This window comes from Pygocentrus nattereri, chromosome 10 (genome assembly GCF_015220715.1).
Source record: "Pygocentrus nattereri isolate fPygNat1 chromosome 10, fPygNat1.pri, whole genome shotgun sequence".
Taxonomy (NCBI): Eukaryota; Metazoa; Chordata; class Actinopteri; order Characiformes; family Serrasalmidae; genus Pygocentrus; species Pygocentrus nattereri.
The window spans coordinates 40,106,318-40,118,715 of NC_051220.1; the positions used below are offsets into that span (position 1 = coordinate 40,106,318).

Consider the following 12,398-nt stretch of genomic DNA (forward strand, 5'->3'; position numbering starts at 1 on the left):
CCATCAACAATTAGCTCAGTGTCTCAATGCCAGATAACGAACTTTGTGTTAGCAGGGAAGGTTTTCTCGTGATGGAATGTCATGTTTATTCAGGCATGGCAGGATAAACCCAGAGAAAGCCCCTCTCTAGGAAGTCAGGCTGTGGAGAATCAGTTCGCAGCTCCTTTCAGCTGATGCTCAGCCAAGCCAAGGCAATGTCAGTGGTTACTAAGACACTTGGCAACCAGCGAGCCTTTGGCACTAGCTCACACTAAGCCTTCAGCAACTGCCTACAGGCTCTCGCAAACATACACCACCAGGCATCAAGTGTCTGAGGAATCAAAATGTCAGATATTCAGGGCAAATAGAGTGGTAACTGACCAGCTAATATGGTCACAAGCCAAAATATTGACACCATCTTCTACGACAACTGTGACATCTGCACGACTTTGGACTTCTAACTTGGTTTCTAAGATCAAAATGATATAAGGAAAAGAATGAAGCTTGTTTTTGATATACAGTACTGTGCCCACCAGTCAGTGACCACCCTTTCGTTTACTGATTCATTGTTCTTTATTATCTTAATTTATTTCAGTCTTCAGCTTCAAGGAAAAAAAATAGAATTAATAGTATCCACTCTATTTTGTATTTACTGTGTCCACTCTTTACCTTCATTCCAGCGCCCGTTCCTTTCAGGAGACTCACTTTCAGCTCCTCGGAGAATCTGCAGACACGCCTCCAAAGTTCAGTCTGAGAAGCTGGTTGATGATTTTCTGAAGTGATCAAACTCATTCAGTGGTGTTGAGGTCTGGACTCTGGGGCGGTCAGTCCATCGTTCAACTTCTTTTCTCAGTGAGGTTCTTCTTGATCAGCTACACGTCCTTTCAGACCCACAGCGCTGAGTGGTCTTCTCACAGTGGAAGGATGGTCAGAAGCACCTGTGGATGTTTTCAGATCTGAAGCAGCTTGATTTTCTCCTTACATCAAACACTTCAAACTAATCAAATATACAAACACCAAAGAAAACAAGCGGCAAACACAGGGCTTAAATACAAGAGGGATCACAAGGCACAGGTGGAAAACAGGTGGAAGCAATCAGGGGCGGAGTCACAAAACAAGGGGGCAGGACGGTGGAAATCAAAACAAAGAAACAGTGGACGACCGGGAAGTAAACAAGGCACATGGGGGAGTGGGAGGAACCAATCGTGACATGCTGCTTTTCAATGTTCCATTGTATGCAAAAATTTAAGCACCCCCGATTAAGTGTTTTGCTGGTTCAGTACAAATTAAAACATCTGCAGCAGTGAACGAACTTAAATATGACATTTGTTCTGCACATTTTAGTAAATAATTTCGGGTTTATTTAACAAATTGGAAAAAATATAACATCAAACAAACAGTAATTGTGTTAGTCAATGTGTTCACTTATTTTCACTAAGAAAATAGAGAACCCAAACATTTGCACAGTACTGTATTCAGTACGTTCTGCAAACTCTCAGAAAATAGGATATGACCTGTCGCTGGGTCAGTGCCCCTCATGTCACTGGGGTGGGACCCTCAAGGCTCCATCTCAGTACCTTCAGTCAGGGAACATAACTGAACCATAATCCACTGAAATGATCTGTTCTAAGCTGGACTGACTCCACACACCCCGCCTCGCCTCGCCTCCAGGCTTTTATTCTACTGTTCTATTTTAAAACATTCGGTTATGAAAAGGAACAAATACCAACTTTTCACCTGGAGAACCTGATTTAAGCTCCACAATCAGACCTTAAAACCACTGGAGAACCTTTGAGGGACCATTTACACTGTTTGTACCTTGATGAATGAAAGATTTACCTGCACAGATTTACCTATTTTTTTAAAAAAAAACAAGGAAACTTCTGGTTTTCCCTGATATGTTCCTTTTTTATTTCTATCAGAAACGTTTTATGCTTCCCGTCAATAATTACAACGTCCCGAACCATAAGAAGTGTGGAGTGGGTGAACTCCCATAAAAGGTGTAGATATGCGCAGCGTGGTCATTGTCCCTGGGGATTTCAGCTAGTATGAGCCATGGTATTTATAGATGGTCTTTTCAATGCATCCCTTTAATCCCTGGCTGTCCCACCCTACGCCGGACCACCATCCTGCAAGCGTCCACTCAGAGCACCTCTGAGCTGCACTAAAGGTACAGATTTACCACCGTCTTGTAGGACTTTAAAGATAACCCAGTGAGGATGTTCTGTGTGGTTCTGCATGTCCTGAACAAGCTTGACGTTGTGCTTTAAAGACCCTTAAACAGCAGCCAGTCGTTTCTCAGGGCAGCTGCTTTTTGCAGAAGCACACTTGCCCATTTGCTGAGCTACAATGAAGCAGTAACATTTTAATGGTCCTGTTGATTGCTCTCCACCAGCAGGTCATAAACAGCCATGTCCACCGAACGGTTCGACTGCCATTACTGCAAAGACTCTCTGCTCGGAAAGAAATACATCTTAAAAGAAGACACCCAGTACTGCACCAAGTGTTACGAGAACCTCTTCGCCAACTGCTGCGAGGAGTGCTCTACGCCCATAGGCTGCAACAGCAAGGTCAGAAAAACACCATCACTGCTCCTGCAGATCAGCTCCGACCGGAGCTTTAACCACAGCTCGCTCATTAACAAAGCCAACTTCACGAAACCGACGCGTCGAAAAGCAGCTGCATGTTAAACTGGTGAATTCTAAGTCAGTTATTGATCAGAAAATGCTGAAAAAGTGAGGTATTTACTTAAATGTGAGCATATTTGACACGTTTCTGAAACATTTTACATCAACATAATGCTTTTAGTTATTAGTTCATTTATTCGTAGCGATCAGTGTGCAGTGGTAATGCACTTTATTAATGTTGAAATGTTCACAAACTGAATTCAATGCTGCACTTTATGTATAGAAATTAATATGACAATGACTGTTTAAGTGAAGTGAGTTATAGCATTACCTCCTATGAATTATTCAGTGACTACTAACCTAATCGGTAAGTATTAGGAATTATTTAGAGATGACTGTTCATTTTATAATATTTCTGATTTATTCAGACATTACTATACATTACATTCAGTATCTGCTATAAATTATTTCATATCTACTATGAATTATTCTATATCTACTATGAATTATTCAGTATCTGCTACAAATGATTCAGTATCTGCTGTAAATTATTCAGTACTTACTAAAAATGATTCAGTATCTGCTACAAATTATTCTGTATCTGCTGTAAATGATTCAGTATTTACTAAAAATTATTCAGTATCCACTGTAAATTATTCAGTATTTACTATGTTTTATTCAGTATCTACTCTGAATGATTCAGTATCTGCTATAAACGATTCCATATCTACTATGAATTATTCAGTATCTGCTATGAATTGTTCGGTATCCACTGTAAATTATTGAGTATTTACTAAAAATGATTCAGTATCTGCTGTAAATTATTGAGTATTTACTAAAAATCATTCAGTATCTGCTGTAAATTATTGAGTATTTACTATGAATTCTTCAGTATCTGCTGTAAATTATTTAGTATTTACTATGAATTCTTCAGTATCTGCTGTAAATTATTTAGTATTTACTATGAATTCTTCAGTATCTGCTGTAAATTATTTAGTGTTTACTATGAATTCTTTAGTATCTGCTGTAAATGATTCAGTATCTGCTATGAAACTAATGTGTAAGTTCAGTAATTATGAGAGTGAAGCATTGAAGGTTGGACCCACATACAGACCCTGAGTCTCCTGGATTAACATAAGAATAAAGCATATTTGCAGCTCTTAATTGAGTGTCTGTAAATTGAAGGATCTGTCCTACAAGGACCGACACTGGCATGAGAACTGCTTCAAGTGTGCCAAATGCAGCCGGTCCTTAGTGGAGAAAGCGTTTGCTGCTAAAGATGAGCTGCTGCTGTGCACAGAGTGCTATTCCCACGAGTACTCCTCAAAATGCACCACCTGCAAGAAGACCGTCATGCCAGGTAGGACACGCTGCTCCTCTACCCTGACCCAAACAGTAAATTTAACTTTGTGATGATGCACTGCCACTGGTATAACACCGTCATCAATCATTTAAACTCCTATTTTCATCCCTCCAGGGCATGAGGGGTTGGCACGTGATAACACAGTTTACTCAGTGCTGGGACAGAGAACACACTTAAATATGACGTTCTGTAAAATATACTGCACACTTACTATTTATTTGCTGAGCAGATTGAAAAACATTACATTTGTTCCATAATGTTTGAATAGGCCACATTTTTTTTATTTTTATTTTTCATCCATTTTAAATTCAGTAAATAAAGTGATGTCATCTGACCATGGGCGCCCAAACTTTTGCTCATGACTGGTATATTACATGTGTTCTATTTACATGAGCATGTTGAGATCGTTTACTTTGATAGGCTGAGTTGTAACGGCATGTTAAACCATCCCCCTGTGCGGAGGCCGCACTGTGGCCTGGCCAGCTCTCACTGTCAGCTGCTCATCTGCTTCTAAATGGTGCTTCACTCCGGCCACCAGGGGAGATTATATCAGAGTCAGTTCCAGAATGTAAACAATCAAAAAGCACTCGTGATGAACAAACGGTGAATCCATCGGGAGGAATGTCCATCTGATTGCTTCAGAAGTTCAAATCTGCTGTTTCAACTTATTTACACTTAGGAAGTCAAACTTTTGCATTCGTCTGTAAAAATTACATCAGCATAAAGTTTTTAGCTAAAACTAACAGGTTGACAAGCTCAGGCCATTAGAGAGCTGCACCGCTGCTGAAAACAGTCCCATCTGTTCATCTGTCTATCTGAATAACTGCAGTGTGTGCACAGCACCAATGCTAAAGAAAACCTCGTATCTCCAAATGGTCACTTTACAGGAGGAGGAAAAAACCTACTTGACTTTTAATGGAAGTCAATGGAACCAAAATTTTTACCAAGTCATTTTGGGCCGTTTCTTTCGGTCCATTCTTCATGAAATTTACATAGAATGTAAAGAGCCACAGGTTTTTTCAAATGATGTCAAAAATGAAAAAAAACAACAAAAATGGAGATACGAGGTTTTCTTCCGACAGCAGCGATATATAAACAAAACAAAACAAATAAACAGTAGCTTTTACTTTCATGGGAGATTTTCGATGGAAATTTGTGATAAGGTTCATAAACGTATGCAGACGTGAACAAATACAACCGTAAAATTTTAATTTTAATTTTAGCTTTAATTTTTATTTTTTATTATTTTATTATTTATAATGTTGATAATGTTTATACTGTTTCCCATTTCTATTATTGAGTGCCTTACTCCTGTTACTCTGCTGCTGCTGTAATACTGTAAATTTCCCCGCTGTGGGACTAATAAAGGATTATCTTATCTTATCTTATCTTATCTTATCTTATCTTATCTTATCTTATCTTATCTTAATTAATGATTTAATGTTAATATAAACCAAGTTGTTTGCAGCTAACATATGAACTGTAATATGCTCATCATGTACAGTTTAAGGTGTCATATTATTCGTAGAGCTCTAGGAAGCTGTAAGTAAAAATGAATCAACTTTAAAATGTGTCCACAATGATAAACATTACCTGACGAAGAATAAGCAGATGATTAGAGTATATTATTAATCGTTTATTCACTCCTCGTTCACGGAATAGGTGGTAACATTGTTCATCCATGCTGTATACGTTATTATTATGAATAAAATAACAAATTACTAATGTGGTAAGTGATTCCAAACTTTTACCCAATGGTGTAGCTGCATTCTTTATATTAATCCTTCCTTATACTTTATTTTAGGAGCCATAGATCAGCCCGTTAGAGGGCTGCGCCGCTGTTGATCCTAAAGAGTGTCCAGTCCTCTCTGTTCCTCTGTCCTTCTGTGTTTGTGTTAGGCTCCAGAAAAATGGAGTACAAGGGGAACAGCTGGCATGAGACGTGTTTTCTGTGTCAGCGCTGCCAGCAGCCAATAGGAACCAAGTCCTTCATCCCCAAAGAAAACAGCTACTACTGCGTCCCCTGTTTCGAGAAGCAGTTCGCCTACCAGTGCTGTGCCTGCAAAAAAGTGAGCCATACACTTTACACCCACATTACCAGGCTGGGAACGCTGTGCTCTCATCGCATCTATGTTTATTTTGTTAATGTATAACAGTCATTTATTTTCTTTCCATTGTAATTCTTTCCCTTTAACCTCTTATACATATACACTCACCGGCCACTTTATTAGGTACCTTGCTAGTAAAAGGTTGGACCCCCTTTTGCCTTCAGAACTGTCTTAATTCTCCGTGTCAGACTTTCAACAAGGTGTTGGAAACGTTCCTCAGAGATTCTGGTTGGTTATTTGAGTTCCTGTTGCCTTTCTATCATCTGGAACCAGTCTGCCCATTCTCCTCTGACCTCTCACATCAACAAGGCATTTTCATCCACACAACTGACCGCTCACTGGATATTTCCTCTTTTTCGGACCGTTCTCTGTGAACCCTGGAGATGGTTGAGCGTGAAAATCCCAGTAGATCAGCAGTTTCTGAAATACTCAGACCAGCCCGTCTGGCACCAACAACCACGCCACGTTCAAAGCCACTTAAATCCCCTTTCTTCCCCGTTCTGATGCTCGGCCTGCACTTCAGCAAGTCGTCTTGACCACCTCTACAGGCCTAAATGCAGTGAGCTGCGGCGGTGTGATTGGCTGATTAGCTATTTGTGTTAACAAGCAACTGTACCTAATAAAGTGGCCAGTGAGTGTGTGTGTGTGTGTGTGTGTGTGTGTGTGTGTGTGTGTGTGTGTGTGTGTGTGTGTGTGTGTGTGTGTGTGTGTATATAATATAAGTGACCCTTATTAGACCCACAATGGGGAAATTTCACCTCTGCATTTTACTCATCCATGCAGTGAAACACCACATACACACTAGTGAGCACACACACACTAGGGTGCAGTGAGCACACTTGCCCAGAGCGGTGGGCAGCCCTATCACTTTATGCTGTTTGGGTCTCATGGGTCTGATCTCGTATTGGGAGTACATATCTGGGGACAACCTGCTGACCTTTTGGTTGTAGATTGAGCTGTTATCAATACTGCATCCACCCTAATCTTCGCTCCTTATTTCCTCTAGCCTGTGTTCTGTTAACGTCCACAGTAAAATCAGTAAAACAAGCAGCTAATCGGTGCATTGTTGTAGGTCTAACATTGGGAAAATGATTGAATACAATAGGAATCTAATTTAATGCTGCTTGTTTTCTGAAGGCCATCACCACCGGTGGGGTCACTTACCAAGATAAGCCCTGGCACCGTGAGTGTTTCACTTGCATCGGCTGTAAGAGACAGCTGGCCGGTCAGCGATTCACCTCCAGAGAGAACTACCCCTACTGCCTGGACTGCTTCAGCAACCTCTACGCCAAGAAATGTGTGGGCTGCACAAAACCCATCACAAGTGAGTGTTCAGCACCAGGGGCATCTCCTGGATGATCTTTAAGCCATTTTCAGGGGGCTTTAACTGCGAGAGGTGCTGCTCTAACCCAGCGGTGCCTGGTTAGCTGTGCTACCAGTGATTTCCTTACATAACGCTGAAGGAGACACAATCCTCTGCTGTTTAGCGTTATGGAAAAGGCCAATCACACCAGTTATATTTATATAATGAGTGAAACAGTAAGTAACAGTAGTTACAGAGCGAAGATGCTTCTAATATCAGTTTGTGTCAATTTAAGGTCAATATAGCTGGCTATCCAGTCGTTCCTGCTTGCTTGTTAGCAAACTTGCTAAATTTTAGATTTGCGTGACAAAAGGGGGTAGGCTAACGTTAGCTAGCTGAGCTATTTAGTATGTATGTTAAGGAAATTAAGAAAGAACTGATAGTGAGAGCGTGAACAAGCTAAAGAAGTAAAAATAATGTTACTGATAGCACTTTATGTTATTTGTTCTCATGTTTTTCCTTAGAATTCAAACACACTAAGACTATAGACTGTAAAACTAAAGACTGTAAGACTATAGACTGTAAATCTATAGACTGTAAGACTATAGACTGTAAGACTAAAGATTATAAAACTATAGACTGTAAGACTACATACTGTAAAACTATAGACTGTAAGACTACACACTGTAAAACTATAGACTGTAAGACTACACACTGTAAAACTATAGACTGTAAAACTATAGACTGTAAGACTACAGATTATAACACTATAGACTGTAAGACTATGGACTATAAAACTATAGACTGTAAGACTATGGACTATAAAACTATAGACTGTAAGACTACATACTGTAAAACTAGACTGTAAGACTATGGACTATAATACTATAGACTGTAAGACTATAGACTGTAAAACTATAGACTATAAAACTATAGACTGTAAGACTAGATTGTAAGACTCTAGACTATACGACTATAGATGACAAAACTATAGACTGTACGACTGTAGACTATAAAACTATAGACTGTAAGACTATGCACTATAAAACTATAGACTGTAAGACTACATACTGTAAAACTATAGACTGTAAGACTATAGATTATAACACTATAGACTGTAAGACTATGGACTATAAAACTATAGACTGTAAGACTATAGACTGTAAAACTGTAGACTGTAAGACTACATACTCTAAAACTGTAGACTGTAAGACTACACACTGTAAGGCTATAGATTGTAAGACTATAGACAGTAAAACTATAGACTGTAAGACTATAGACTGTAAAACTAAAGACTGTAGACTTAAACTATAGACTGTAAGACTATAGACTGTAAAACTATAGACTGTAAGACTATAGACTGTAAGACTACATACTGTAAAACTATAGACTGTAAAACTAAAGACTGTAAAACTAAAGACTGTGAGACTGTAGACTTAAACTATAGACTGTAAGACTATAGACTGTTGTTATAAGTTAATATGAGCAAAAATATCACACATATTGCAGTTTTATATCCCTCCAAGCCTCAGCCTGTAAAATTAAGAGGATGCCCATTGCTACTCTAAAGGTTCATGATGAAAAGATCATATTGTGGCCATTAAAAAACTATCCTCAGTTAACAAACCGCCAGACCAGACTTACGCCTCCAATCTACGACTCTCTGAAAAAGACGTTCTGCTATATTGAGCTCCAGGTGTAAATGTATAACAATGATAAATGTGGAAAAATATTACTCAGGGTAAAATTTAAGTTATAAAAATACTATTAATGTTTTTACAAACGTACTTGTATTTAAAAGTACTTAAGTATTTAAAGTACTTTTTACTTCACTGCATTTTTATGGTTTTACACCTCTATAGTTCCCTCAAAAAGTAATATATTAATAATATTTTACAATATATGCTATGTATATTGTGGTAAATATTGACAACACATAACATATGGGCAAAGATTTTGAGGTTTAGTTTTAGAATTTGTGAATTCAGGGAGTGGCTTTTAATACAGGCTTAAAACTGATAGTTCTTCAAGGGTTCTTTAGTAAAGAAATGGCTCTAAATAGAACCAAGAACCCTTTGCATTATTAAAGGCTCTTTGCATCAAGAAATGGTTCTTCAGATGGATGGAAAATGTGCTGTAGATGATTCTATATAGAACCTTTTTGAAAAACGTTCTATATGGTGCACAAAATTGTTCTTCTATTGTAACAAACTAGTCATCGTAACAATAGAACACTTTTGGGTGCTATACAGAACCCTTTTCAGAAAGGTTCTATATAGACTCATCTACAGCACCTTCTGAAGAATTTCACAATTTAAAGAACCGGTGTTTGTGGTTCTATGTAGAACTACTGAGGTGTCCTTGAGGTGTTCCAACTGCTCCCTGGGCTCTGTGGATAGGTCTGCCCATCACTCTGGGCAAGTGTGCCCACTGCCCCCTAGTGTGTGTGTGTGTGTGTGTGTGTGTGTGTGTGTGTGTGTGTGTGTGTGTGTGCTCACTAGTGTGTATGTGGTGTTTCACTTCACAGATGGGTTAAATGTGGAGGGGAAAAAAGCGAGAACCTTCATTCACATAACACATGCGTATGTTTCAGGTCTGGCTGGAGCGAAGTACGTGTCGTTTGAGGAGCGTCAGTGGCACAGCGAGTGTTTCATCTGCATGCATTGCTCCGTCTCTCTGGTGGGCCGCGGCTTCCTCACCCAGCGCGACGACATCCTGTGCACCGACTGCGGCCGTGAGAAGTAAACTCAGCTGAAGAGTCCAGAGAAACTCCTCCGCAGGCCTTCATCTACAGCCTGTCCACAGAGCTGCAGAGCAACGTACACTTTTCCACATGCACTGGTGACATTTCAGCTTAAACTACACTGTCAGAAATAAACTTCCAGCTGTGTCCCTTAAATCAGTTCCTCCAGGTGAAAAGTTGGTATTTGTTCCTTTTCATAACCGAATGTTTTAAAACAGAGCAGTAGAATAAAAGCCTGGAGGCGAGGCGAGGCGGGGTGTGTGGAGTCAGTCCAGCTTAGAACAGATCATTTCAGTGGATTATGGTTCAGTTATGTTCCCTGACTGAAGGTACTGAGATGGAGCCTTGAGGGTCCCACCCCAGTGACAGTTTAGTACCTTTATTTCTGAGAGTGTACAGGAACCAATGTTGACTGGATTTGCTTCCAGTACAGCTATCCAGCCTAATGTTTTTGTGTGGCTCAAATATTAAGTGCTTAAATTAGTTTAGAAGGCTGCTTTTGAATAATCTACCATTGCTGTATCTTAAGTAAAACTACTGTAAATGCACTCAGAAAGACTTAATCCGCAAAATAAAAATGTTTATTGTGGTTTTGTCACTGTCTATATGTAATTTTTTGCTGCATGCTCGAGTCATAGAGAGCATCAGTGTCAATGATGCTGCGCAGACTGCAGAAGATGCTCCGATTAAGAAAAAGGGTTATTTATGATTCACCATATATGTTCAGAGATGATGATAATGGAGATAAAAAAGTGGAACAGCAGCTGCTTCTGTTTTATAGCACAAAACCATCCCATAAATGGGCATGTTGGCTTACCACTGGGACAACACTCTACCCTTGAATAAAAAACATGTGGAAGGCAATCTTGAAGTTTAACCCATCCATGAAGTGAAACACCACATACACACTAGTGAACACACAAACTAGGGGGCAGTGAGAACACTTGCCCAGAGCGGTGGGCAGCCCTATCCACGGCACCCGGGGAGCAGTTTGGGGTTAGGAGTCTTGCTCAAGGACACCTCAGTCATGGACTGTCGACACTGGGGATCGAACCGGCGACCTTCCGGTCACAGGGCCAGATCCCTAATCTCTAGCCCACGACTGCCCCCATTAAGCTTGTATCAATCATTAGTTTGTCAATAGAATAAACAAAAACATTTCTAAGCACGACTGATTCAAAAGTGCAAGTGTGAATAGAGTAAACTGAGTAAATGGACTTCAACCTCCATTTTAGCCCATTTACAGTATACTGTGCATTTATCAAGCCATTTCTCTGTGCAGTTAACATTTATTTGCTCAAAAAAACATTACACAGCAGTGCTGCTGCAGTTTTAAACACTGTCCACTCACTGTCCACTCTATTAGACGCTTCTACCTCGTCTGTCCACCTTGTAGATGTAAAGTCAGAGATGACAGCTCATCTGCTGCTGCACAGTTTGTGTTGGTCATCCTCTAGTCCTTCATCAGTGGTCACAGGACGCTGTTGGCTGGATATTTTTGGTTGGTGGACTATTCTCAGTCCAGCAGAGACACTGAGGTGTTTAAAAACTCCAGCAGCACTGCTGTGTCTGATCCACTCAAACCAGCGCAACACACACTAACACACCACCACCACGTCAGTGCTACTGCAGTGCTGAGAATGATCCACCACCCAAACAGTACCTGCTCTGTGAGGGTCCTTGGGGGTCCTGACCACTGAAGAACAGGGTAACAGAGTATCAGAGAAACAGATGGACTACAGACTGTAACTGTAGAACTACAGAGTGCAGCTATACAGTAAGTGGAGCTGATTAAAGGGACAATGAGCATAGAAACGAGGAGAAACCAAACTGATACCAAACTTTGTTTTTCTAACTAGTTCACAAGACATAAAACATTCTCTTCTGAAAACTAGAAATTATTGTTATGTCTGATTATATGTTTAATTGTATTTATTCTAATGTTGCACAGTGTGTTTACAAGCTGACGCACACTTGCTGCTTTTTAAACAGTTCAGATTTCAAAAGTTTGCTTATTGCAAAACCTCGTATCTCCAAATGGTCACTTTACAGGGGAAGGAAAAAACATACTTTACTTTTAATGCAAGTCAATGTAACCAGAATTTTTACTAAGTCATTTTTGGCCATTTCTTTTGGTTCATTCATCATGAAATTTACACACCATATAATGGCCAACAGGTATTTTCAAATGCAGAGGTGGACGAAGTACACAAACCATGTCCATGAGTTAAAGTCGAGACCCCCAAGGTAAATATTACTCCTGTAAAAGTAGAAG

General features: G+C 39.8%; 1 protein-coding gene across 3 annotated transcripts; it reads left to right on the forward strand.

The window, feature by feature from the left end:
- The first annotated feature begins 1,846 nt into the window (after positions 1–1,846).
- fhl5 (four and a half LIM domains 5) lies at positions 1,847–10,336 on the forward strand. 3 transcript variants are annotated; one of them, XM_017724051.2, is made up of 6 exons: positions 1,847–2,149; positions 2,375–2,549; positions 3,792–3,966; positions 5,869–6,038; positions 7,215–7,401; positions 9,974–10,336. In XM_017724051.2, exons 2-6 carry the CDS (start codon positions 2,391–2,393, stop codon positions 10,123–10,125), a joined length of 843 nt encoding a protein of 280 aa, XP_017579540.1. In that variant the 5' UTR covers positions 1,847–2,149; positions 2,375–2,390; the 3' UTR covers positions 10,126–10,336. The 3 variants fall into 3 exon arrangements, with proteins under 3 accessions (XP_017579540.1, XP_017579542.1, XP_037398072.1); XM_017724053.2 differs by having other exon boundaries at positions 2,378–2,549; XM_037542175.1 differs by lacking the exon at positions 1,847–2,149 and having other exon boundaries at positions 2,320–2,549.
- Positions 10,337–12,398: the final 2,062 nt, after the last annotated feature.

What these genes read in the sequence shown, in the direction of transcription:
- fhl5 (XM_017724051.2), top strand. Translation starts at nt 2,391, where the DNA reads ATGTCCACCGAACGGTTCGACTGCCATTACTGCAAAGACTCTCTGCTC. An exon ending in CCATAGGCTGCAACAGCAAG is followed by an intron (nt 2,550 to 3,791) that starts GTCAGAAAAACA and finishes TGTAAATTGAAG; the next exon opens with GATCTGTCCTACAAGGACCG. An exon ending in AGTGCTGTGCCTGCAAAAAA is followed by an intron (nt 6,039 to 7,214) that starts GTGAGCCATACA and finishes TGTTTTCTGAAG; the next exon opens with GCCATCACCACCGGTGGGGT.